This window comes from Micropterus salmoides, unplaced genomic scaffold, assembly GCF_014851395.1.
Source record: "Micropterus salmoides isolate LMB-PRFRI ecotype aquatic unplaced genomic scaffold, ASM1485139v1 Ms_hic_scaffold_22, whole genome shotgun sequence".
Taxonomy (NCBI): Eukaryota; Metazoa; Chordata; class Actinopteri; order Centrarchiformes; family Centrarchidae; genus Micropterus; species Micropterus salmoides.
Genome location: NW_024041373.1, coordinates 3,263,852 through 3,289,848, shown reverse-complemented (window position 1 = coordinate 3,289,848; position 25,997 = coordinate 3,263,852). Strand labels below are relative to the sequence as shown.

The 25,997-nt window shown below is 40.4% G+C and overlaps 1 protein-coding gene across 2 annotated transcripts in view; it reads left to right on the top strand.

Annotated features, from left to right (window-relative positions):
- Nucleotides 1–25,997, top strand: part of gbf1 (golgi brefeldin A resistant guanine nucleotide exchange factor 1) — a 128,440-nt gene that overhangs the window by 36,907 nt on the left and 65,536 nt on the right. For both annotated transcript variants that reach the window (XM_038737531.1, XM_038737530.1), the window contains exon 4: nucleotides 22,613–22,744. In XM_038737531.1, the coding sequence (XP_038593459.1) occupies nucleotides 22,613–22,744 (132 nt within the window). The remainder of the gene's footprint in view (nucleotides 1–22,612; nucleotides 22,745–25,997) is intronic.

Genomic DNA, 25,997 nt, shown 5'->3' with positions numbered 1-25,997 from the left:
GGTTTTGGCTATTGTGACGTTAAAGAAGGTTTTTGTTGTACAATGTGTTAATGCTTCTTGTCTAATTATCAGTTGAATTGGAAATTAATTTATTCAATAAATTAGATGAAGAAAAAATTTGTTAATTTGTCTCTGAAAGTATTGAGTTTTTTTTAATTGACTGAGACTGTAATACATATAGCCATATTTTTGTTGTCAAAGGTGCTATTTTTCATCATATTTTTTGTTGATGAAATGAACACTGACAGTATGTAGACTTCAATGTGGAAAGACTGATACTCAATTTCTTTTCAGTGAAACACTGCACAACATCCATACAGTTGTCATCTCCCTCCAGTTAGAGCTTGGAACAAGACACTGGCATAAGGCACTCGCCTCTGAGTGGACACCAGGGTTAAAAAAAGCTGTCCTATTTCTGGACTGCAGCTGGGGGTTTGAAAGAGGAGTGTGTGTGCCGTAAAGGTGGCATGGGTCAAAAATTTCTTGTCAAGGGATGGTGGGAGGGTGACTGACTGCTGGGTAGAGGAGGACAGGCGGTGGGAATGTGCAAAAGGGGGGTGGGGGATTAAACAACTGGCCACATTTCATAGCACAAATATTAAATCAAAAAAAGGTGACACATGCAGCAGGAGTGCTTTAAACCTGTTGACGCACCCCTTCTTAAATAGAGCGGGATCAGTGCTGCTGATAACAAATTTTAACAAAAGCTGTCCTGCTGACAGGGGAGGGAGCCAAGCAGGCCAGTGTGGCCCATTGCAGCTGGCGATGAGACATGCTAACAACCTGGGACAACGAGAAGGTGTTGATTGCTTTGAAAGCAAAATAGACCTGCCAATACGTACAACCATGTTCACTCCCTGCTCTCTGGCTGACTGTTTTTCTTACAATTTTGACGTTCACATAGATGTGGCTTAGACAAGGATTTATCAATCTGGGTTGTAGAGAACTGATGTGGCTGTGCTCCATTGACTCTAATGCAAAAGGAGTTGTTTTCTAGCTTTTTTGGCTGGATTTTTCTAAGATATGGTCAAACGTTCCTGGGGCACTACGCAGAGAGGTTGAAAGGAGAAGTACGATTTATTCTCTTTCCAAAACCTGAAATAAATCCAGAAAAATGTCGGCAGTGGATTGTTCCTAATGTAATGTTAGTTAGCTAACACTCGCTAACTTCCTACTGAATGTAACGTAAAAAGCCCTACTGTTCTGCTTTTAAATGATGATGATGTAATAATGAATAGAAGCCTACCCAGCTTTACAGGAACAGTACTGATCGTTCATATTGTTGTCTTTTGTCTCGTCGGGGGATGCGGTGGTTCACTTGTACTGTGCGAGTGGTAGGCTTTAGCTTCTATCTTTCATTTTTTTTCTCGTCAGTTTGACAGCCTGAATACAGCCTTCAAATGTATAATGCAACTGCAAAACTGTCTGCTTCTTTCTGAGATCGCTTTTTCTCCGGGGAGTGCAGTAATAGATAGTGGCAGCGCTGACAGTTTGTCGGACTTAGCAACAGTAACTAAGGGGGCGGGGCTTAGCAAAGGGTGAATTAGGATCCTTACCACGCTGCCCTATGAACACCAGTAGGAAGCTTCGCCCACGGGAAGATTATGGTGTTATATATTTGTTAAACAAAATGCATTAGTTTGTTAATGGAGTTTTGTATATACAAACCACAGTGTTTGTTTGTGAAGCATAGGGCATTTGTCAAACATATTTTGACCCACTGTCTCTCTCATTCCATATCCTTTGGTATAAAGCAGCATACATTGGGAAAGTAGGCCAGTAATTATAAATGTAATTTATGATTGCTTTGGCTCAATTTTCACAACAGAGTTTCCATTTGCAGAACTCTTAACACATAATACTATACTCCTAATGTGGGTGCAAATGTTGTTGAAGTGGCCAAAGTCCAACAAGTCTTGTACAAAGAATGCAGCGGCATGGATGGCGAGGTGACCGCAGCAGCAAGTACAAAGGTGAGGAGGAAAAAGGAAATCGATAACATGGTGCTAGGAAAGCAAGATCTGAAAGCTGTCTGGAATGAGATCATAGGAAGTCAGTGCTACACCAGCTCATTGGGTTTGGCAATCCACTTTTAAAGCGGAGCGTTGGCGGCGTAAGTGGCAGCACGACCAAGTGCTCAGGAAGCTTGCAGAGGTGGTGGAGAGAAGAATGCAGGAGGCGAGCCACAAGACTCCAACATAGGATCCACACAAAAGGGGAATCTGCAGATACTACCAGCAGGAAACCAGCACCAAAGCTCCTGTCACCAGAGGTGGAGTGGGGAATGGAGGTAGACCTGTGCAGGTGTCTCCATTTCCCAGGTGAAATACGTAGCACCACACTGTGGCCACACCTGGTTCTCTGGGCTGCAGCCAAAAATTCCGTGCTGCTGGTCAAGCTCAAAGTGGGAGGGGGGTTTAGAGGCACGATTAACCTACCAGTACAAACCAAAGCATTATCACGACGACGAGTGTGTGTGTTCATCAAGACATTTGAGTCATTGTTGCATTATAACTTAAAATGGTCCTTAACACCCAGGTTAGATTTCAGCCCAGGTCCTTTCCTGCGAGTCATCCCCTCTCTCTGTGCTTTTCTCTATTCAACCTTTCCTATTGTCGCCGTTTAACTCAAATAATATATAGATAACAATGACAATTGTTATCTATATATTATCTTAAAAATGTTCGTTTTATGTATTGAATATGTTGTATTACTTAAACTGTAGATTATGTGGTTTAGAGTTAGATTTCACAGACCAACATTCATGCGCAGACACAGTTATGTTGACAGTACTTCACTGCATCTGGTTCTGTTCTGTTCGCGTTGTAATGCTGGAAAGCATACCGTCATTTAGAAAAACACAATTTACTCTACAAAACAGAAACATAACATTGAATGAAAGGAAAGAGTAGTTTTTTTGTTTTTTGTTTTTTTTGAAAATAAGAACTACATCATAAGTGGGGTGCTAGAGATATAGCAACAAAGTGTACAGGTGAAACTCGAAAAATTAGCATATCGTGCAAAAATTCATTTATTTCAGTAATTCAACGGAAAAGGTGAAACTAATATATTATATAGACTCATTACATGCAAAGTGAGATATTTCAAGCCTTTATTTGATATAATTTTGATGATTATTGCGTACAGCTTATGAAAACCCCAAATTCAAAAGCTCAGAAAATTTGAATATTGTGAAAAGGTTCAGTATTGTAGGCTCAAAGTGTCACACTCTAATCAGCTAATTAATCCAAAACTGAGCCTTTAATTAGTCTCTCAGTCTGGTTCAGTGGAATTCACAATCATGGGGAAGACTGCTGACCTGACAGCTGTGCAGGAAACCATCATTGACACCCTCCACAAGGAGGGAAAGCGTTGGATGTTCTCAAAGTGCTGTATCAAGGCACATTAATAGAAAGTTAAGTGGAAGGGGAAAGTGTGGAAGAAAAAGGTGCACAAGCAGCAGGGATGACCGTAGCCTGGAGAGGATTGTCAGGAAAAGGCCATTCAAATGTGTGGGGGAGCTTCACAAGGAGTGGACTGAGGCTGGAGTTACTGCATCAAGAGCCAGCACACACAGACGGGTCCTGGACATGGGCTTCAAATGTCGTATTCCTCTTGTCAAGCCGCTCCTGAACAACAAACAACGTCAGAAGCGTCTTACCTGGGCTAAAGAAAACAAGAACTGGTCTGTTTCTCAGTGGTCCAAAGTCCTCTTTTCTGATGAGAGCAAATTTTGCATCTCATTTGGAAACCAAGGTCCCAGAGTCTGGAGGAAGAATGGAGAGGCACACAATCCAAGATGCTTGAAGTCCAGTGTGAAGTTTCCACAGTCTGTGTTGGTTTGGAGAGCCATGTCATCTGCTGGTGTTGGTCCACTGTGCTTTATTAAGTCCAGAGTCAGCGCAGCGGTCTACCAGGACATTTTAGAGCACTTTATGCTTCCTTCAGCAGACGAGCTTTATGGAGATGCTGACTTCATTTTCCAGCAGGACTTGGCACCTGCCCACACTGCCAAAAGTACCAAAACCTGGTTCAATGACTATGGGAGTACTGTGCTTGATAGGCCAGCAAACTGGCCTGACCTGAACCCCGTAGAGAATCTATGGGGCATTTCCAAGAGAAAGATGAAAGACATGAGAGCGAACAATGCAGAAGAGCTGAAGGCCGCTAAGCATCCTGGTCTTCCATAACACCTCAGCAGTGCCACAGGCTGATAGCATCCATGCCACGCCGCATTGTGGCAGTAATTTATGCAAAAAGGGCCCAAACCAAGTACTGAGTACATATGCATGATTATACTTTTCAGAGGGCTGACATTTCTGTATTTAAAATACTTTTTTTTTTTTTTTTATTGATTTCATGTAATATTCTAATTTTCTGAGATTTTGAATTTGGGGTTTTCATAAGCTGTATGCAATAATCATCGAAATTATATCAAATAAAGGCTTGAAATATCTCACTTTGCATGTAATGAGTCTATATAATGTATTAGTTTCACCTTTTCAGTTGAATTACTGAAATAAATCAACTTTTGCATGATATGCTAATTTTTTGAGTTTCACCTGTACATGTGAAGAAATCCATGTGTTTTTTTCTCTGCAGGGTTCAAATATACCTCATTGGTTTCCCCACAGGTGGTATAGCAGTTGGAGATAGTTATCCCTAGATTTGTCCAATGTACTTCACTCCCAGTCCCAGTCAGCTAACTGCCGTCTTAACAATACAGATATGTGGTATGTACGGTGTAGTTTTTTAACCGTAAAAGTCTTGGTCTGGACTGTCAGGAGCTGAGCAGGTTGTAAGTAGTGAAATGTTACTAAATTTATGATTTGGAAGGACTTGTGTGTGTGGTTGCAGGTGTCATCTAGGCGGGTTAGTCAATACAGTAGACTTGAAGTGGGGTTTGTGTTGTAGGGGGTCAGATACAGAGGTCAAGGGAGAATGAACTTGTGAACTAGTGGGCATCAATGTTACTGTTCAATCTACATTATGCCTCATGCCAGTAGATGTCTGTCCATCCATCCATCCATCCATCCATCCAACAGTAATTTATTGATGAAATTAAAGAATGGAAGTGTTATTTAATGTAGTGAGAACTATTTGCTGATCTCCTGATTGACTGTCAAGTACTTTATTAAAGATATTTGGATGGTACATATACTCATACCAACATGCAGTAAGTGTTTTTTAGCATTGACGTTACTGCTATTGGATGGATTTCCCACAGGAAAAAATACTGTTGCAGAGCCTTCTCTGTACTCAGCAATTCCAAAGAGAGGTTCAAAAAAAGAAAACAGGAGTGCACTGCAGCCAGAGCAGAAGTGAGCCAAAGTTAGTTGTGATCGTCAGCCCGCCCACCACATCTGTTTGATTAAAATCAGCAACTCCAATAAAAACACCATCAGGTTATTTTGTCATGTGACTGCTGATGACCTCATTCAGTTCCTGTAGTGCATTTTTTTGAATTTGCATCTGGAGGAATGTAAACGGCAACAACAAAGACACTGGTGAATTATCTGGACAGATAATATGGCCAACATCTTAACAATAAAAACTAGTCCAATCTAGTCAACATTGTCCATCCACTTTGTGCTTACATCAATGACGCTTGGTGCTCAAACTCAATCAGAGTCCACCTCCTCTGGTCTTACCAGAGTGTTCTGTCCGGGACGCTCCGGCCATCGAGTGTAATATCTTGATCCTGGATGTTGTGGTGCAGCCAGGTTTTTGTGAAGATGAGGGCACAGCAGTCTCTGACTTCTCTTTGCTGAGTTAGCCTGAGTTTTATTTCATCCATTTTTCCCCCCGGTGACTGGACATTAGCCAGGTGCAGGCTGGGTAGTGGGATAACTTTAACTTCCAACTAGGTTTAGCTTAGCTCTTATCGCTTTCCTCTCTTCCTGGTTTGATCACATTGCTTGCAGTGAAGTTTTGTCTGGGTGAGAGATGCTGTGAATAGTGATCGTCTCAAGGTCCACTGCACTCAATCTGATACCTGCACTTCCTTTTTCTTGCGATGTTGATGAGTGCATTTGTCATAGATTATCATAATCATACATGTTACAGTAATAAAGCTGAAAAAAGAACAAATGAAAACAAAAATGTAGCAAAATTTAAGGTGCATTGGTATTCGCCACAGTTGCCATGGAACGCAGCTGGCCAAACACAGTGCAGTATAGGCCGCTCTAACTGAAGTCCGACACTTTCATGGCTTCGCGCCGTTGACGTATGCAAAAGATGCCATTTTCTAGCTTGTTTTTGCTGTATTTTTCCAAAATATGGTCAAACTCTGTTGCTGGGGCACTTGTAATAGTTACAGTCGCTACCCAGAGAGGTTGAAAGGAGAAGTGCGATTTAAAGCCTAAAATTTGGCTTGTTCCTAAAGTAATAGGAGCTAATAGTTAGCTAATGCTAGCTAATGTAATACTGAATGTAACGTTCTATAACCCTACTCTTCTGCTTTTTAATGATTGTAATAGTGAATAGAGGCCTACCCAGCTGTACAGGAACAGTGTTGATCCTTAATATCGTTGTCCTTTGTCTAAATCGTAAGGTGATGCGGTGGTTGGTGATCGGTAGGCTTTAGCTTCTGTCTGTTTACGGCAGTTTGACAGCCTGAATACAACCTTCAGATGCACAATGCAAATGCAAAACTGTCTGCTTCTTTCTGAAATCGCTCCCAAAAATTTGACAATATTTCTCCAGGGAATGCAGTTATAGACAGTGGCAGTGCTGTGATAAAAGTCCGACAGTTTGTTGGACTAGCAACAGTAACTAAGGGAGGCGTGGCTTAGGGGTCAATTGAGTAGACTGTGTTGTGTCTAAATGGACTGATGTGTACGACAGATTTTAAGGGAATCTGATCTAATATGACTGATATCTTTTATCACATCATCAGTTACTGCGTTGAAATGTTGTCTCTTGCTTGTCCTTTCTGAAGAATCCAGTGGATATAATATGTATATGGTATACATGTGTCCTACATCCCTCTACGGTTAGGGTTTACAGAGAAGTTGTGTGTAGCTATACAGATGGTATTTGTCACCCACAGACACACTACCCATGCCGTTTTCTTTAAAGGTGACAAAAGGGATAACCAATTGTTTTTCTGTTTATCAGAGGTGACATGGCCAGTGGCGCAAGGGAGCGAGGAGGCCCTGTGTTGCCATAGCTAAATATACATCCCTGACAGCTCCATAATAGGTTCCAGGAAGTTCAGTCGAAAATAAAAACAAAGCAACATTTCTAGCTGATTGGCTTTGAAAGGCCGTTTTTCCTTGCTGAATGGGAAAAATGTGGACTTCAGCATTCCATGGCCGTGATGCCAGTCGGATTGGATAGGCGCAGCCTTGCGTGTGCAGAACGAGCTTGGTGTGAGGGGAGACACATTGCACTGCAGAAACCAACCTTATGGGAAATTATTTGTCTACATGTTTGAAAGAACTAACACAAAATAAAAATAAGGGAATATTTTGAGCTATGCACATATGCCAGTCTTGTGTAATACGTGTTGGCATTTCTATGGCTTTAATCCATAATGTAGTTTACATACATGTATAATGTTGATATTGGTACCTTTTCACTTTTTCAAAGTGTAGGACATTGTAGAGTGTGAGGCCCGCCATTTTGTGGTTTGGAGCTAATCCTTGTAAAGCCCGTAGTGTAAGTCAAAGTAACAGTTAACTCTGTAGTCCTATGACACAAAATTTAATTTGAGTGGTACTGCAGGCTAAAATTAAATGAGACAAATGAAGGAACATTAAGCGCTGTACACTGTACATTTTAGCTTGTCATAATTCTTTTGTGAGTGGATTACAAGACTGTTTACTAATATCCACGCCTCTGTCACTTTCAGTACAAAATTTTGTCATGAATTCATAACGATAATGTGCTCCCTGGATCACATCCCATGTGGTCAGCTGTCTGACATTGCCCCACAGTATCTTTTGAGGAGCCACTTACTGCAGCATGGTTTAGAATTACTGCACTTCTGGCAAACAGCCTCAGTATTAGACTCCAACCCCTCTTTAGTAAATTATGTTTGTTTTCCATTTTTTTTTTGCCTCTCAAGTTTGGTTAAATTATGTGCCGAGAGATGTTTCATGACAAACAGCAAGCCCTGGGGGAGTGCACTTTATACACCAGAGGAAGTGAGCTGCCATGTGAACAGCAGTGAAGTGGCTAATTTTTCTCTCCTCTTCAACAACTCAGCCACCTCCTACAGTTGACACAATAAGAAAAACAAGGAAACTTGGACCTCATGGAAGCAGAACAGAAGGCTGCAGTGTTGGAACACGTATTTGGAGAGGGATTTACCACTTTTATTAGAGTAAATTATTTTTATGTGTACATAGATGATATAGACAAATGGAAAAAAACAAAACACTGAAAGTAACAAAAACCTCTTTGTTGCTGACACCTCCTCATATTTAGGTGAAGAGTTATTGCAACAGTTTGTGTGTGGGGTTGGGTATGTGACCGACCAATCGACCCCCCTGTGTTCTCTTAAATCCAGCTCTGTTACCCCTGAGTTTCCCTAAAGCTGTTTCGAGTATGGCAGACATGCAGCCTCACTGGGGAGTAATTTATGACAGTTGTCGCCTTGGTCTGCTAAGCCAGCCCGGGACATCTCCAACCACTCTGAGCAGGGCAATTCAGTGCCCCAGTGGGGATAAACCCAATAGGCTTTAATGTTTCCCCGCTGTGGAGCCTGTGTGGCATCAGTGGTTAGAAATGTCCCCTGTAAGACTCTGTTGTTCGAAAGTCACCACGTGTTGCCATGGAGAGGGCAACCTGTTGTATGTGGAGAGCTTACATGACACTCAAGCAGCTTAGTGAGATACATACATCAGGAATTATATAGTGCGCTTGTTTAACAAATCAGTGATAAGAAACATCATTTTCCTAAATATATTTATTTAAAAATATATGTATTTGCCTTTATTAACTAGGTCACAGTAAAGTGACATGAATTATAGGACAAAACTAAATATGGCTTTTCTCTGCTGCTTCTTTACTTTTATCTAGGGATGCACCAATTGTGAAATTGTAGACCAAATTTAGCCAATAGCTGGTGTGTGTGTGTGTGTGTGTGTGTATATATATACTGAGCTGCCCTTGCTTGTGAAGTTAGCCATTTCTGCCAGTGCTGGAAAATGGAGGTTATTTCTCAAATACCTAAGGATGGTCTTATTTCTGGAAATTAGGGGTGGGGAAAAAATAGACACAGCATAGTATCGTGATATTTGCCATGGCAATACTCTATCGATACACGGACGCCAAGTATCGATATTTTAGTATATAAATTGGAGATGGGAGTTTTAACTTTTTGGTACTAGAATAAGAAAATCTATTGCTTTTTTAGTCCACTAGAAAACTTAACAGGACCATATAGAGGACTGAAAAAGTGATATGAACAAACAGAGAAATATTTCTTTTTAGATAAACAGATGTTGACAAAATTTGACTTTAGGGACCTAATTGGAAAAAGGTAATAAATTGCATTATATTTAAAATCGCAAAAAAATTTAATCGCAACATAAATATCATGATAATATCGTATTGTGGGGCCTCTGGTGATTCCCACCACTACTGGAAATGTGGTGAGTGAATATTTAAAGTGTCTATAATACAGCCTGTTGCCACCACATCCGAGATGCTGCGCTGTCTGAGAACAACATCGTGGATAGCCAGCTGCAGGATGTCTGCCATGCAGCAAAAACGAGCCAGACCACTTTTCGTCATAGCTTTTGCCATATTTCTGCCGTTATCTCTCATGACAGCATGCAAAACTTCAAACCTTTTCTCAAATGCCTCAGAGATAGCAGATACTGTTTATTGAAAATTGACATTTATTAAATAAGCATAGTACTTAAGAGTCTTCTTGTACTTCTTCACTCACTGCCTAGCTTTTTGGCACTCAAAACACAAAAACCCTGAGTTCATATCACCTTTTGTTCTTATGGTAAAGTGCTGTTAGTAGAATGAGTCACACCTTGCCAGAAGACCGAGGGCTTGTTAAGTATGTATTTGTTGTCTGTGTTTGTTTGGGTGTTTATCCCAGCTGTATAGAGCACAGGATGAGTTGCTAAATATAGGGGAGACTTTATATTTATGTGTGCTTTGGTATAGCTAAACAGCATATTCTGGAGAAGGATCATGAGCCAGGCCTTTTCTTTGGCAGTGATCAACATGCAAAACCAAAGCAGTAATGTACTTTTTTTGTGTTTGAGAACTGGCTGACTAGCTTTAGGCCAGGGTAACACACTGCTGTGTTGTCTCCTCAAACCCACCCCTGCAGCCTAGGGTAAACTGAAACAGCCAAGATTAGTATTAATCCCTCCTAATGCTGTGGCTCATAATATAGTCATTAGTTGAGTTGAGACTAAGCCATCCCACCTAACTACTGCGATTTATTAAACACACACAGAGGATTTGCTGTCAATGCTGGGTGGGTATAAAGTGAACATCATGTCTAAATACAGTGGTATCAGCCTATTAATACTGATGAGATGTGCTGTGAATGGTTACATTCAAATGAAGGGTTTGCACACTGATGCATAGATAAAGTAGGATGACCAGGCTCTCCACTGAATCCTGCTTTCCTGCATGTTCCTCAGCATATTTTAAAAGCACCTCACTTACTTGTAGGGCTGGACCTGAATATTTGAATATTCGATCGCTGGGTTTTTTTGCACACTGCTCACTGCACTGAACGTAACACTGCTCACTGCACTGAACGTAACACTGCTGTTGACATCATAAGGAAAACTAAATACCAAAGACTTGGTTGGGAGCACTTTAAATTGAGTGATGTCAACAACAGTGTGGCAGTTATTGTAGGTTTATTAAATAGGAATTGCTTAATTTCATTACAGTGCAGATCAGAACAGTCAAATAGCCTACATATATATGTGTGTGTGTGTGTATATATATCTCTAAAAATAGATGATTAAACTATATATTAAGAACTATTAATGTTGATTAAAAAATGCATAAACATGACGCGATCAAGAAGACGATAGAGAAGCCTTGCCACTCTGATGGTCTTGTTGGAAGTACAAGAACACATCCACTTGCAGTAGTCTAGTGTTTTTTTGTTTCTCCTTTACTTTGGCGAGTACATTAACCAGCCAACATTAAGTTTCATTTACGCCTGTTGTCAAGTTCCTTCTGGAATCAGTGGCCATCTGTGATATTTGTCATGTTAATTTGTGAAAGTGACAGTCAGCGCTGGCTGGAGATGAGAAGCCTGCTAACACTATCTGAATGTTTTCTATGTTGTTATTTGCTCATAGAAAGAGTAAGAAGAGAGGAAAGGTTTGTCAGGCATTCGTTAACTTCAGAGCCTAACAAAACTGTCATTTATGTATTATGATCGAAAATGGAATCGGCTTGGAACTCTACTCTACTTAACCTGTTCTCCCGTTTTGGTGATCTGTGTATTGCCCATTGTGTGAAAAATTTTCAAAGAAATGTGTTTCAGTCTTTTTAAAAACTTTGACAGTATTTAAAGGTCCTTGTGGAGGGTCCAGACACTAGAATCTTTACTTCCATGGTCTTCCACTGGTTTCACAATTCATAATTACACACAAGGAGAAGGAGCACACACACACAGTAAAGCTTGTTACTTGGAAATTTTTCATTGTGCTCCTAAATGTTTTCATTTAGGACGAAAGTTAATGTAAAGCTCTAGATGATGAGGTTTTTTTAGATACTGGAACCACCACTCCAAAACGCCAAAACATAATTTCATTTTCAAAGTCACTTAAATCACTTGTCTTGCTCACTCTGTTTAGTGAAACTGTAACTGAACCTCTTGACCCTGTCTGTGCGTTCCACACACTAATTTGCAGAAGTAAATATTACCTGAAATAAATCATTATCATCATCATAAAGTCTTTAAAATCTTTGGTTCAAGGAGTGCTTCCAGCCCAAATTGTATATACTGACTTCCATATAGATGCTATTCTGACTTGAAGGAAAAAAACGCTCTTTCTCAGTTAATGTCACCAATGCTTTGTGATTGTGGTGTTTCTTGTAAAGTGACCTGATCTATTCAGCAGCAGTTTTTTAAACACTATATCAGTTTGTTTGTTTAGTGTGTAGTTTCTGACAGAGTGCAGTTGCACTGTGAGCCCTGTAGCAGTGGTGTATTGTGTCTCGTGTGAACACAGAAGAGTCGGCCTGTACAGTGCATGGTTTCTGGAATCCCTCCTACCCCATGGGAATGGCAATAGTGGGGAGCTGAAGGAGTGCAGCAGGTGAAACAAATAAGGACAATAACCCCCCCGCTCTCTGTTGGCTGCTTTTCCTCAGTCTTTTTTCCTCTCCCCATGTCTCACATGTTCTTACCTTCTTTCTCTCATCAACTCAAATCCACGTTCTGTTTTTCCTCAATGGCACTTTCTACCCTATTTTTTTTAATATATATAGTTATATTTTATATAAATATTTTATTTACATATATTAATCACAAACACTCTTGACACAGGTCCTTTAGATTTGATATACTGAGCTGGACATTTTACAGTTGAAAAATCTACTTGCCAGCACTCTGGTGTACTGCAATTTCTTGTTATTTATCAGCTGACACTGATACCAATATGTCTGCATGTTTTGCTTCAGAGATTGGTTGATTTGTTATTACTTTCTCCACTTCTGGGCCCTTAATCAAGCAAATTGTACCTTGTAGTTTGTTCATTACCTCACCATACTCCAGTCTTCATTCTTTCCATGCACTTGTGGATGGTGGTACTCATCAGGAGGGGTGTGAAATCCATTCCGAGCCTGAGCATGTGTGCTGGTTTATCCTGCTGAATGGATGCCCAACCTCGAGCACTCCAGACCCCATTCCCCCAACCTCCCTCTCTCCACTCACCTTCCCATCCTCATCTACCTTCTTCTTTTCCAGCCCAGCATCTTAACAAATTCCCACACTGACATTGGCTGTTGAAATAGATGTGATAATACGAGGATGCCTTCCCCGAAGGACACCTGACTGTGACACTACAAGCAAACACTTTTGCATCAAAATGAAATGGAATGATTTGGATTTGACAGCTGCATTTATGGCAAGGCAGCTCAGCTGAAGAAATATGTAAAGAGCTGATGTTTTGCCAGCTCTAATGAAGGATGAAGCTATTTAGCTGTGAAACATTCATGTAAGGAATGTTATTTTACTCAAATGATTTCCTGAATAATTACTTCTTTGAGCTCACAGTGATACAAAATATTTCCATCCTATACGTTACACATTCATACAGAAATGTTCATGTGCACTCCCGCAGGTTTGAATTCAGCATGATAAAACATCCGTTATTTATAAGTACACTGAGCGTAAAGTATGTCCATCCATCACAGAGGGGACAGCAGGCTGTGAAATACATTAAGTGGACGTTGGGGCCCGGCCAGCTCCCAGATGGAATAATGTGGCCTCTGTGCAAAGTATGCAGCATAGAAAATACATTTTATGTACAGGATAACAGGTGCAGAGCAGCACAGTGGCTGGCAGGCTCTGGCTCAGGCAAGGTTTGGTGATGAAGTCATGCTGTTTGAATGCACCTAGTTTAATTTTACTTGCTCTGCTTTTTAGAGGTCAAATACAATTCTGCTGAAAGGAATCGTCTTGACCTTTGGTCGAATCAAAGTTTTTTTTTTTTTGTTGTTTTTATTTTTGGAGATGAAAGGTTTGTTATTCCAGAGGCTTTCTCTCCTAAAAATCTAAGCAGCAGAGGCTGATATTCTACATTTTAGTTATGGGTCTGGATCGTGTGACCAAGCAAGAAGCTGTCAGGGATTGGCGAGAGTATCATGAAATAAAAGGCTGCAGGACAGAGGCAAGTTGGCTTTCTTTCTCTTGGCCTAGTCAGTAACATTGCTGTGTCTTGTGTTATCACACTTTATTGAGGTTTGGCTGTGTTAGAAAAGTTGTCGACTTTAGCTTTTGATCATAAGGTAAGTGTCGCTTTTCTGATTCTAGCAGACGTCACCTAAATGCGATCTGCTTGTCAGCATTTGCATTCACGGCTCTGATTAAAAATGGTTTTCCTCAAGTGGACTGATCAGGTCAGATTGTCACTTCCATTTACGACAGCGGTAAATTACACTCTGAAATGGTAGGATATTTTTGTTCATTTACAGACTCTGTGCTTTGACCAGCTATTCCTACAGAATTAATCTGATCAACTTCAAATATTGGCAGTAACTTAAAAACCTATGCAAAGTTAAATTGCATAGCTTTTCCATGTTTTGATGTTTTACAATTTGTCCCTGTGCTACCTCTGCTCCACATCTTCAGATAATTTCACATGTATAGTCATAGTTATTGTACCACCTAGGAAGGATCTGAGCCACACCATCTCCTCTCCACCAGAGAGACCAGAAGAGAAGATAGGCAACACAAACACACAAGAGGACCTAAAAAACAAAGCGTGAGAGAGAGGCATGATAACATGCAAATTAGGGAGAAAGGGGGGAAAGGGGAGAGGTTGAATCTCTTGGGGGACAAAGATCTTGATCAAGGACTGGATTAAACGCCCACCTCTAGCAGTGTTTCCCATTAAGTGTGTCCAGTCTAATTTGCTCCACCATAGTTTCAAAATGAACCAAAAATATTTTTATGCATCTCAACATTACAGACCTCTAACGTTGTGTTTTGTGGGCTCTGCTCCGTGCTGCTGTAAGCTCGCTCACACACTTTGGCATCCGACTTGAGACAACCAATTTTCTTTTGAGATAACTAAGGTAATGTTAACTGTCTGTTTCTGAGAAGGCAATTAAGCTAGCCGCGCCTAAATCTGGCGTGCACATGTATTAAAGCCTTTATGGTAAATCCACTGAAATGGATCAGTGCGAGCTGACAGGCAGGTTAGCGACTTTATCCTGTCCTTTTCTCACTTTACAAAGACAAGTGTAGTATGAGACTCTGACCTGAAGAGAGGCTGTGAAGTCTTCATATTACGCGACATGAGAACCACATACAACATTATTTCTCAAATTGGGTCGGACTTGATAAATTTTGCGCGAGGATACAGATGTGACAACATCCACTTTTCAAAATAAGGTGTCTATACAGGATGTAAATAAGATTAATTGGATTATATTCACAAAAAGTATAAAAAATATTACCTACATGTGTCCAATAAAAGTAAAAAAAAAACAACAAAAAATGTTAGGGAAATTCTATTTTTTAATCTATGATTTAGGGTTGCTGGAAAAATCATAAATACATTTCTTGACTTTTGTTGCTGTTTCATCACCATTTATAGCTATACAATGGGTTTATGATTAAGTAGTTTACTAGAGCACAACATTGTTTACAAGAGTGCAAAGTTCTTCATAGAAAGACTCCAAATTTTGCACCAAATAAATGCATTAACTTTAAAATGTACAAAATTTTCTTCCGGGTGAGCATGCCCCCGGACCGCCCAAGTCTACCCACCATAGTCTCTTAAAATCCTAAGCGCTCTCACAATTCTCTAGTGACGGTGCTGCAGATGCGGCACGCACTGACGGACAGGGAACTGCGCAGGCCCTCTCATTGCTGCTTGCAGCTTTAATTGCCATTATATTTTGACTGAAATAAATAAGTAGCAGATATTAAATTTGTTACTTTTCTGAACAGGCAATGCAAAGGCATCTTTTGATTGACTTAGTGATTGATTGGGCATTATGGGCTTTAATGTGCCTGTAAGGCTATTCGTTCTTTGTTTCTTCCTCCTTGAACCATCCAGTAGGAGTGTTCTTGTAAATACAAATGCAAACTATATTCCATGTAGCCCTTTAGGAAATGCTCTCCTGTACTGGCCATTACAGCCATCCTCCCAAGCATTTTAGAAAAGTTTTAATTTCTCTGGGGCTTTCAAATTGCCTGTTTAGGTTGCGCAGGGCATTGTTCCAAGCATCTATAAAATACCACTGTGGCCCAATGAAATGACCATATGGAGGTCCATAGCATTGTTCCGTCCTAATTGCCTCCTTCTATAATTGTCAGTTTCATTCAGGAGAATACAGGGACCAAGGGCAGAAAAAGAAGAATGAAACAGGTAGGGACTGAGAGCTGACATTCATGAAATTCTCCTGATCGATGTATAAGAATACTGTCATGCAAGACTTTGTTCAGCAGATGAACCGCAGAATTCTCCCCGGATTTCATTTAGCTTTGCTGTTCTTGTTAAAGCGTTGACTCTCCCCTCAGCACAAGGAGCCTCGGCATTGCAACCAAGGACCCTGACTCTTAATTTTAGCAGCTGAAGAGGTCAGGATCAATAACCATCAGTGTTTGGTGTTGAGCCACTGCGTCTGTCAAAGGGGGATTCACCCCCTCCTACGTTTGCTGCTCCCCTCTGCCTGCACTATTGTGCCTTTTTTATAGAAGGTGTAATTTTGTTATGTCCATTTTCAGGGAAAGCTTGTGAACTGTGTCAGTATCAAAATTGAGATTTTTTCCAAATTTAGGATCCCTATTAGTTATTAAATCTACTTCCAGGGGTCCACACGAGACAAGACAGACAAGACATTCAAACATCACATAATAGACACTATGTCAGCAAAACAGAGAAAATAAAAAAGAATAGTGGTTATCATATATTCATAGTGTCAACAAATATTAGAGTTAGTAAGAGAGAGATGCATAGGATAAATAACTGAGATCTGGGTGTATGTGCCATGCACACAGATTTCTTTAGAACAGCTGGACAAGATTGTTTCTTCAGAGGTTTGTTTTGCTGCTGATGCATTCATTTCTGTCACTATTGAATTGTGTCACCACTATTGCATATCTGTTTAGTAGTATAAAAATCTAAAAGTGCTGTTATACAACCACTGGCCAGGAATCATACATGCTTTAACTACGTTTCTTTTTTTATTAGCAAGAGACCAGGAACAAGTGAAATCAAAGGCGCAGAATCTGTAAGACGATATAGATTGCTCAGAGCTAAATGGACCCATGCAGGAAAACTGTGGTGCCTAACACTTCACTGAACCTGATGTTTCAGAAAAGTTTATCTATCTTGTCATAAAGCCTACCAAGAAATAATGTTAGCTGACACTGCAAATGTCATGAATAATGCAGGAGATCTAAAAAGGTCTTGTACCGTAATATTTCACAACACATTTTTTCCCCCAAATCCTTTAACTTTTTTATCTAACAGTAAAGGTCCCTGCATGTTCTGGTGCACATACGTACTACCATGGTCCATCTTACATGGCTGTATTGATAGTTTATACAAACTGCTTAACACATGTGTTTAGCCAGAATTATAGTTTAAAACATTCTAAAAGGTAACACAACTAACAATATCAATAGTTCCTCTATCTTGTTTTTTTTGGAACCAGACACCGGACGTGACCATATTTTGATGAAAGGGAGACTGACTTTGTCTTCCCCAGAGTCATAGTCCTGATTGGAGCTGCTGTAAATCACCTTGTTACTGTATTCCCTGTCGCCAAGCTGGCCTGCATGAGGTTCAAAGCTCTGTGAACACTCACCCCTGTACTCAGAGCTCCTAGTCCAGTTAGAGTTTGCTAGTAGGACTGCTAACTGAGACACCATTTAGCAGCAGGGCACTGGTAAATGACTTCCGTGTTTCAAGTGAAAACGTCTGTAAGATATAATACAATACACATTAGACTAGCAGATTCAGTTCACATCCTTTTGTGATTTTAATGAATCAACAGCAAATGAGTTGCCTAATACAGTGGCTGAAGTATTAGTATTTCTTTGTGAATCACTTCCCCCTGCCTTCAAAACCATGATTATCATCATCATTACTGTGGCAGCCCTAAACAGTAAATTCATCTTTCTATTCTTAAATCTGTACCTCCAGTGTACTGTTGCCTGGAGGTCTGGCTGTAAATGTCTTTTTTAGGATGGGAGACGCCAAGACACTTCATGTTGATTTATCACCCATCTGTATATCTGTATATGTTTTGTGTGTCAGCCTGATGACAACCTGAAAATGATTTAGGGTTATTTTTATAATTGCTTTTTTATTACTGTATATTTTCTGCTACATAGCAGAAAGTAGTCACAAACTAAATTTCACAATACAATTTATTTTGTATTGTGACAAAAAAACCTGTCTATTTTTCAGGCCTTTTCTGTTGTGGTCTAAAATGCCTGATTTTGCGGCAGCTTTTCTGAGAAATTGCAATGTTCTTGGGCATTTTTGCTATAAAATTGTGGGAATAAGTGAAATAATCACATCTACCATAATAATAATTATTATTATAGTTGAATCATTAAACAGTCCCTCTCGGACTTTTGCCGGCCTAAGCCTAACCCTGCATTTTTAAACCAGCTTACCTTGATTCTTTCAGCGCTTGCAGATGACCTGGATGCAACAGCCTGATGTCCTCCATGCATTTCTGCCGTTCTCAGCGTATGTTTTGCTGCGGCAAAGTGTTTGTCAATAGACAATTTCCTTTTATGGTCGACCACAATACTGCACGTTTTGCAAAACAGTTACCCCTGCTTTTATACAGAAGGTCTGTATCCTGTTCTGTCTTTGCTGTTATTTTTTTAGGCAAATGTGAGACGTTGGTATCACACGTCTGCTGCGTCTTCTAAAAGAAACAAGAAGTGAGTTTTCTGACTTATGACATTTTGCGGGAAACAGAGATGGCGATAGGTGAAATTTGCAGAAAAGTGGTTGGTCAAAATTGCAAGTTGCCCTGAATTCACATGTATTTATTAGGAGTCCAAGCCTGAAGTGGGCTGGGAACCCATGAATGCAAGGCATCACGGTGCCCAGTACCAGTGAAGCGGCTGGGAACCCTATTGTTTTCGCTCAGATTTTTATTTATTTTTCAATTCTTCCGTGCATAAAACTGATACTGCGGCCTACACCGTCACTGCTGGGGACGGCAAACTCACAAGGTATGTTCACAGCCCCAAGAGTACGTCAGGCGCAAAAATCCGCACACTTCTACCTTTAGGGGGCGCTAAAGGCAAGGTCAACGCGTTTGGGCTTGGAACTCCCGCCTACAAAGGCGTATATAAAAAAACCTTATATCCATGCGTTCGGGGGATCAACGTGAATCTTGTGGTATATACCACACCCATTTCCACCTAAACTTTTTTTTCGCTACATTGCGAAAACTGAAAAATCTATTTTAATTAACTCCTCCGAAGTCGTAAGTCCAATTGACACCAAACTTGGCACGGATAATCTCTGGACCAAGCTGATGAAAGTTTGTAGAGGAAATTTTGATCTGACAAAAAATGTCGCAATTATATGCTAGCAAACGTTTGCGAAAAACACTACTAACAGGAAATTATGTCATATCTTCGCTTTGGAATGGCCGATCGACACCAAATTTGGAGCATTATTGTGGGACGGCCCCTGAGGGCCTGTGCAAAATTTGGTGCAACTTGCCCCTAGGTGGTGCTATTTAATCCAAGAAAATAGTTCCTCTATAACCAAAAGTCACACTGACATGAAACCTGAGCCGAATTCTTCAGCATGGTCCCCTTACTACAGGCACCAATCTTCACCCAAATATGCCCATAGGTGGCCCTGTTATTGCAGATTAAAGACGTCAAAAAAATCCCATTGATTTACATGCATTTTATATCTCCATAACCACAAGTCCGATTGACACCAAATTTGATTCAATTGTTCCCCATGGGGCCTTGATGACACCTGATTGCACTTCGGCCAAAAGGTTGCGCTATAATCGAAGCTCAAATACCTCATTCATTTCAATGGGATTTTCAACCAATGGACATTTTGCCGGATAACTACGGCTCACTACATTGCACATTCATCAACCTTACGTCTATGTGTTTGGGGGATGCTGCTGATTCCGATGGTATAGGACACGCCAAAAAACAGCCAAATTATAACCTAACACATTTTTGCGCAAACGCTAAACACAGGATGTCATGTCACATCTTACATTTCAAATGTCTGATCTACACCACGCCTGATTATATAATGTACGTCTATGTAAGTTATGTGAGCTTTGCAGAAAGATGTTTGGAGACTCCACATTGAAATCTTTGTATGTTGTCAGTTGAGATGGTCTGGTTGGCTGTAGATATTGTTTGTGTTTCATTTCTTGATGTTTCTGGACAATAAGGTGTGTCTGCAGCTTAGACCCATCTCCTGCTGTTGCTCTCTGTGTTCTAAGCCCTTTCTGCTCCAGTGCCAATAAATGTGCATGTGTTAAAAGATGGCTTCTGTTTTGTGGTGAGCCGGACTCATCCCGAGATGCTCTCCTGGGGGCGTAGGTTCACCCCTGCCTCCTCTCTTGCTCATTGCTGGGGTCATTTAGAGACGTAATCCACACATGGCTGGATACTCACTTCAGCTCCAAGGAAAAGATGGAGCTCCAGCATGGTAAAGGTAGATAGGATTAGGCTCATGGTGAATCGTAATGGGCTCATTTTACAAACCTCTTTTTTTACCAATTAAGCTGAACTTGAGTTGGACTTGTACGCACTCTGAAATCAGGACCCAGCCTTTGGATGGCAACATGCACGCCTGGCTGAGCCGATTTAATCCTGTGTTTTTTTTTTTTTTTTGGTCAATGTCAGCCAGAGGTTAACCTGGTTATAGAATGATTGTCTCACCATGGCTGCAGCCATCGTTATTTATTTCACTTCACTCCACAAGCCTGGAGATTGAGTTGAAGTACAGAGGCTGTATTTAGACTTTATATAAGAAGATTGGTAGTGGCCACTGTCAGCACTGTGTTCACCGATGGCCAGCCGGATCAATACAACACAATTGAGTTTTCCAATCTGTGGTCTTTGGGAACGCAGCCATGGCACTTACAGGATGATCGCCACTGATGAAGTCTTCATCAGGATCTATTGACAGATTCATTTGAGCACCCTCCTTCCACCCTTACTACACTGTAAAGTAATGGGACACAAAAACCCTCTTTAAAAAGTTTTCTGGCAGCTGATGGACAGATCAAACCAACAGAGCTGTCTCACTCTCTGAAGATAACACTGATTTTTATTTTATATATTTATCTTTCACGGGGAAAACTGTTTATTTTTTGTGCAGCTGTTGCTAAATTTACACTCCGTGTCCAAATCTGCTCCAACCTTTCAGATTGAACAATAACTCAAATATAACACCAGAAAAAATATTTAATAAGCAGGAAGAAAGAGATTTGCTTTTGCAAGCAAGGCCGACCTGGTGTGTGTAAGGCCGACCCAGGGGCCAATAATGGACTGTGTAACCTTCCAAATTATTTCATATTTGATTTCTAAACAAGCCGCAGGGGTATTGGATATCACATGCTAATGCACGGCAGTCACATGTGCACTTTTGGAAATTGGTTGGACACTCTCCGCTTTTGATGTCCAAGTTGTTTTTTCTCGTCTGGAGTGGAGCTGCTCTTAAGAAAGCCATAATCCTCACGCTATTGCTGTGGCAAGCACTCCTCTGCCACAACATTTCACAGCGGCGTGCGTGACTCCACTAATTTTCTCCCTTGTTGTTTTACCTGTTTTGTATTTTTGCTTCCCCCGCTTGACCCCCTTTCTTTCTGAATTCTCCAGAGAAATGATTGAAGTCAGGGCCAAAGGTGGTTTCCCAGAGTGGAATGGCCCAGCAAAGCTCTCTTTTCTGTGAACTGATTACAGAAGATCTGCTGCATCTCACACTGCAGCTGGATTTAATAAACTGTTATATTCGGTTGGTGTGGCTTAATAATAGTATTGCTGATTATTATGTTTTGCTTCTAAAGGCTGATATTTTACTGTGGTCAATTACCTAATGGTCCGTTATCTGAGGTCTTTATTAATTATTTTTATTTAAAAGGTTAAGGGATCACCAAATTGTAGGTAGACGGTGGTAAGTTTACAATTGTAAAAATACAGTGGTATTTTTAGTCATTTTTTGAGCAAAAGACCTTCCACAGAAATAGACAAAAGTAAGTTTCTTCTTTTTAGCTGGGGATGTCTATTCTGGCAGCTGAACAAATGCGATGATGTCCATTACTGCTTGCACACACGCACATTGCCCTGAGCACCCCCTTGGCAGGATGCTTAGCAAGTATGATCCACAATACCAGAATTGATCAGCATTGTTTTGTGTCTGATGGTGATAATGGCATGTCCCAGGCCTTACCGCTGTACAGGTGTTAAATAATCAAGATGCAGGGTGGAAATAAGTGATCTTTACAGGTGTTGTTAGATTACATATTTGACCTTTGGAAAAACCAGGTTAGCTGTGTTCCCTTGCTTCATGTCTGTGTTATCTTGAGGTACAAAAGTATTTCCCTATATCAGCTTCTCTAAACTGACTTCTCTCTCTTCCCATCTGTTGTCCCACTTTCTTAAACTCTTATCCCTCCTGTCTTCTTCCTCTCCATGTTAGAATTACAATATAATACACATCCCTCCAGCTCTCTCTAAATCTTTTATTAAATCTTTTTTTAGTGTATCCTTCAGAATTGTAGTTCGGATCAGGTCAAGGTATCTTGAACTAAATATTCTGTAATCTCGACACATGTGGGTGTACCATAACTTTATTTAATATTTATATACATTTGATTTTTATATAATAAAACTGATAGGTCTAGAGTTGCCATGAGCTCACAATATGTGTTTACTTGACTGACTTTTGTGGGTGTCTTTCTCCTTCTTTAGAACTCTCCAATGTTGAACCCAACGTTTTTCTAAGGCCCTTCCTAGAAGTGGTCCGCTCTGAAGACACCACTGGACCAATCACAGGCCTCGCTCTTACCTCTGTCAACAAGTTCCTTTCCTATGGTCTTATAGGTAAGAAATCTTGACATTGTCAATGTGTTTTTGTACAGTTTCATCATAAAAATATAACAAACATCTAATTCATGTTGTCAAAAGCACATGGCCCTGCAGCATTTTCATAGGCATTGTTTGCAGTTTAAGTTTTGACTATCATCTTCATGCATGTACTAACAGTACCAGTCAAAAGCTCGATAACAATAGCTGAAAGCATTAAGTGGTGAAAACCAGCATGGTTCCACCAGAAAATGGCACATGAACATGATAGGTAGACATAAGTAGAGCACATACCGCAGCATCGCTTCAGGACTCTGGACCGCTACCGATGTGTGAAATGATATCATGTGTCTTACGGAGGTAGCCAGAGTAGTACTGTTTTTTGCAAGCCTTTTCACTGGCAATAGCCTAGTCAGCAAGGCTACTGTCATCCTCACCTTAAACATCACAACGCTTCCTATCATCTTAGCACTCTCGAAAGTTCTGTCTTTTCTGTTGAGAAGCTACGTTTTGTGTCCAGTTCTCATCATCAGGTCAGTTCAGGAATGCCAGGAATGGTCTGTTCTCGTCATTGATGCAGAAGAAGGCAGTCTGGACTGCCTGTTCTCATTAGCCTCATCATTGAAATATGGCTCAGTGTCTGCAAGTTATTTTGTTAAGTGTAAAATGATCATGCATCACCACAGGAACACAGCACAGTGTTTAAAAAAGCCACTGACCTTTAAACAACCATAGGCTTTACAATTTCATGTTGGAATTGAAATTTCTTTAAAACAAAATGTCATGATGTGTAAGTGAAACAATCTCTGGAACAAAGATTCAGGATTTTTGGATGTTCATTCAAACTGATGACCAGCAGTAGTCAATGCTTTCCACACTGATACTGTGGTTCCCAAGAGTACAAGTAAAAGACACATAATCTCTGTTCGAAGATCATGTCAGAGCCTCTGTCTGTCACTCCCACCCTGACACCAGCACCCTTAATCCCTGCCACCATTATCCCGACACCATCTCACCACCACCAGAATCTCATCAGCACTGTTCTAAGGGGGGCACACCATGGTCGCTCTCAGTGCAACGGCTCTCACTCTCCACTTTCTTTAAAGATAGGGTAGTTTGATAACATTATTGACCCTGCTGCATCTCAGTTTGACTTTTGTTCCAACAACACAAAGTCTCCAGCAGCCCTCCCATGCCTCTTGTTTTACTAGCCATGCATTCACTTTTTTCTTGTAGTGGGGTTGGGCTGGGACTATGAGCATTGCAATCTTGAATCTTCAAAGAGTATCGAAACTTGATCTGAAGAATGTGTCAGAAACTCCCAGATGAGACCAAAGACATTTTTTCAGGGAAGTGTGTAAAATTTAGATTTTCTAGGTGAGTTGTAGTGTACCTAGCAGTCATTTTAAGTCATCTGTATAGCTGCAAAGTATAGCACAGCTTTCCAATGAGGCTTTAAAAAACATTTCTTCTTAAATAGTTCCTTGTTTTGTCCTGTGGACAGTTTTGGTTCGAAAGGACCACAGTCATTTTGCATTTTGTTCTTGCAGAACAAAACAAGTTTATGTGTTTTAAAAATACATCGAGAGGTGAGCGCTGCATTGTCCTGTTTGTCACTCATAGTTGCCACATTGTATCTGGGTATTTTCCTTGTTTGACAGCTGTAAGTCACGGTAAAAAATATGTGTATATGTTTTATTTCCTAAATCAAGATGAGATAGGTAGGTATGTTATTTTTAATTGCATGAATTACCCGTAATTGTAGTTCAATGCAAATCATGCAGTAATACATTATATTAGTAATAATACATTATATTAGTTAAAATAACATTGATTACAAACATGTTGACAATAGAACCATATATCTTGACTCTTCAAGGGAATGTGTGAAGGCTGCGGTGACTATTCATCAGTGCCTGCCAAATAGTTTTTTTTAAGCTAAAATCAGACCTGAACTTAGTTTATAGCAAACTGTCATTGTCTTCATGCGAGCTGAGTAGATATGATTGGTAAATGGCCATAAAATACAACAATACTGGTCTTGTCAAGTACTGCCATCTCCTGGCTAGGAAAAAATACAAAAATCTGAGTCTTGTTTGAACATTTTTCATGGCTATGGCTAGATTCTTCAATACTGTAACTTAACTCATCTTCAGATCTATTAATTTTATCGACCTGCAGGAAGACATGCTGTCTGATGGGCATCTGTAAGTGGACATGATGTTGCTACTGCACTGTGATATTTGCTGTTTCATGTTCCACTTTGAGTTGCAAGCTTTCAGCAAAGATTGGAGTGTGTTGACGTTTAGGGTCAGTTTAGGTTTGCTCATCATCCCTCTCTTAATCTGCAATGAGAAAACCACCGCCTTGTGTTCTTTATCCTGGGTATTGTGATGAACGTGATCCTCCCCTTCAGTGTCACCCTGAACATTGTCCTGCCAAAGTGTCCCCACACTAGGGCCCAAGGGAAAGGAAATCGTCTCCCACACACACCCACTCATTTCACTCACACATTTCATTTAGTGTGAGGCAATTCCTCTCAATCTGTGGCCTGAGGTCTACTGGCATGGAGTGAGAAGTAAACTAAGCTTCGGTGCTGACAGATATCCAGATCTTTGCTCTATCCTCTCTTTTCCCACTGCTCATCTCTCCTCCTCTGTTCTTCCTTCGTTCTCCCTGTTTCTCCTGCCCAGTAGTCAGCAAAGCCCCTCACTGTTCTGCTAGCAGCTGCATGGTCACTAGCCCACATAGGGCTCAGAGCAAGGCTCAGCTGAGGCTTAAGCTGCAGCCACTGCCAGAAGAGATGATCTTAGAGTACAGCTGTAGCCTGCCTTTGATTTTTGTTGAATAAATTGTTAATCTTGAATAAAATAAAAAAGAAGTATATAATTACCATGAGCAGCAACACTGTAGTTTAAGAAAGAAAAGAGCAGTACTCCATAGACAAAAATCCCCATCACCCTTACAGGGCTCAACAAAAAGTGAAATGCCACATCGGGCAAGTAAATCTAGCCACTAGATTTCCACAAGTGGAAAAAAATAATTAACCATTGTTTCGGTGTAATTTAATATGATGCTGCAGCTTCTCCCCTGTTGTCTATGTCAGAGCTGAGCTCCTCCACATATTTGTCTTTTTCTGACCCTTTGCTGAAAAAAACGTTAAAACAGGTTTGAAAGCAGTTTATGCACCTAACAGTAATAAAACACTTGTGAGAAGGAACATGTAAACTATATATATATTATGTATATGTGTGTGTATGTGTATATATAT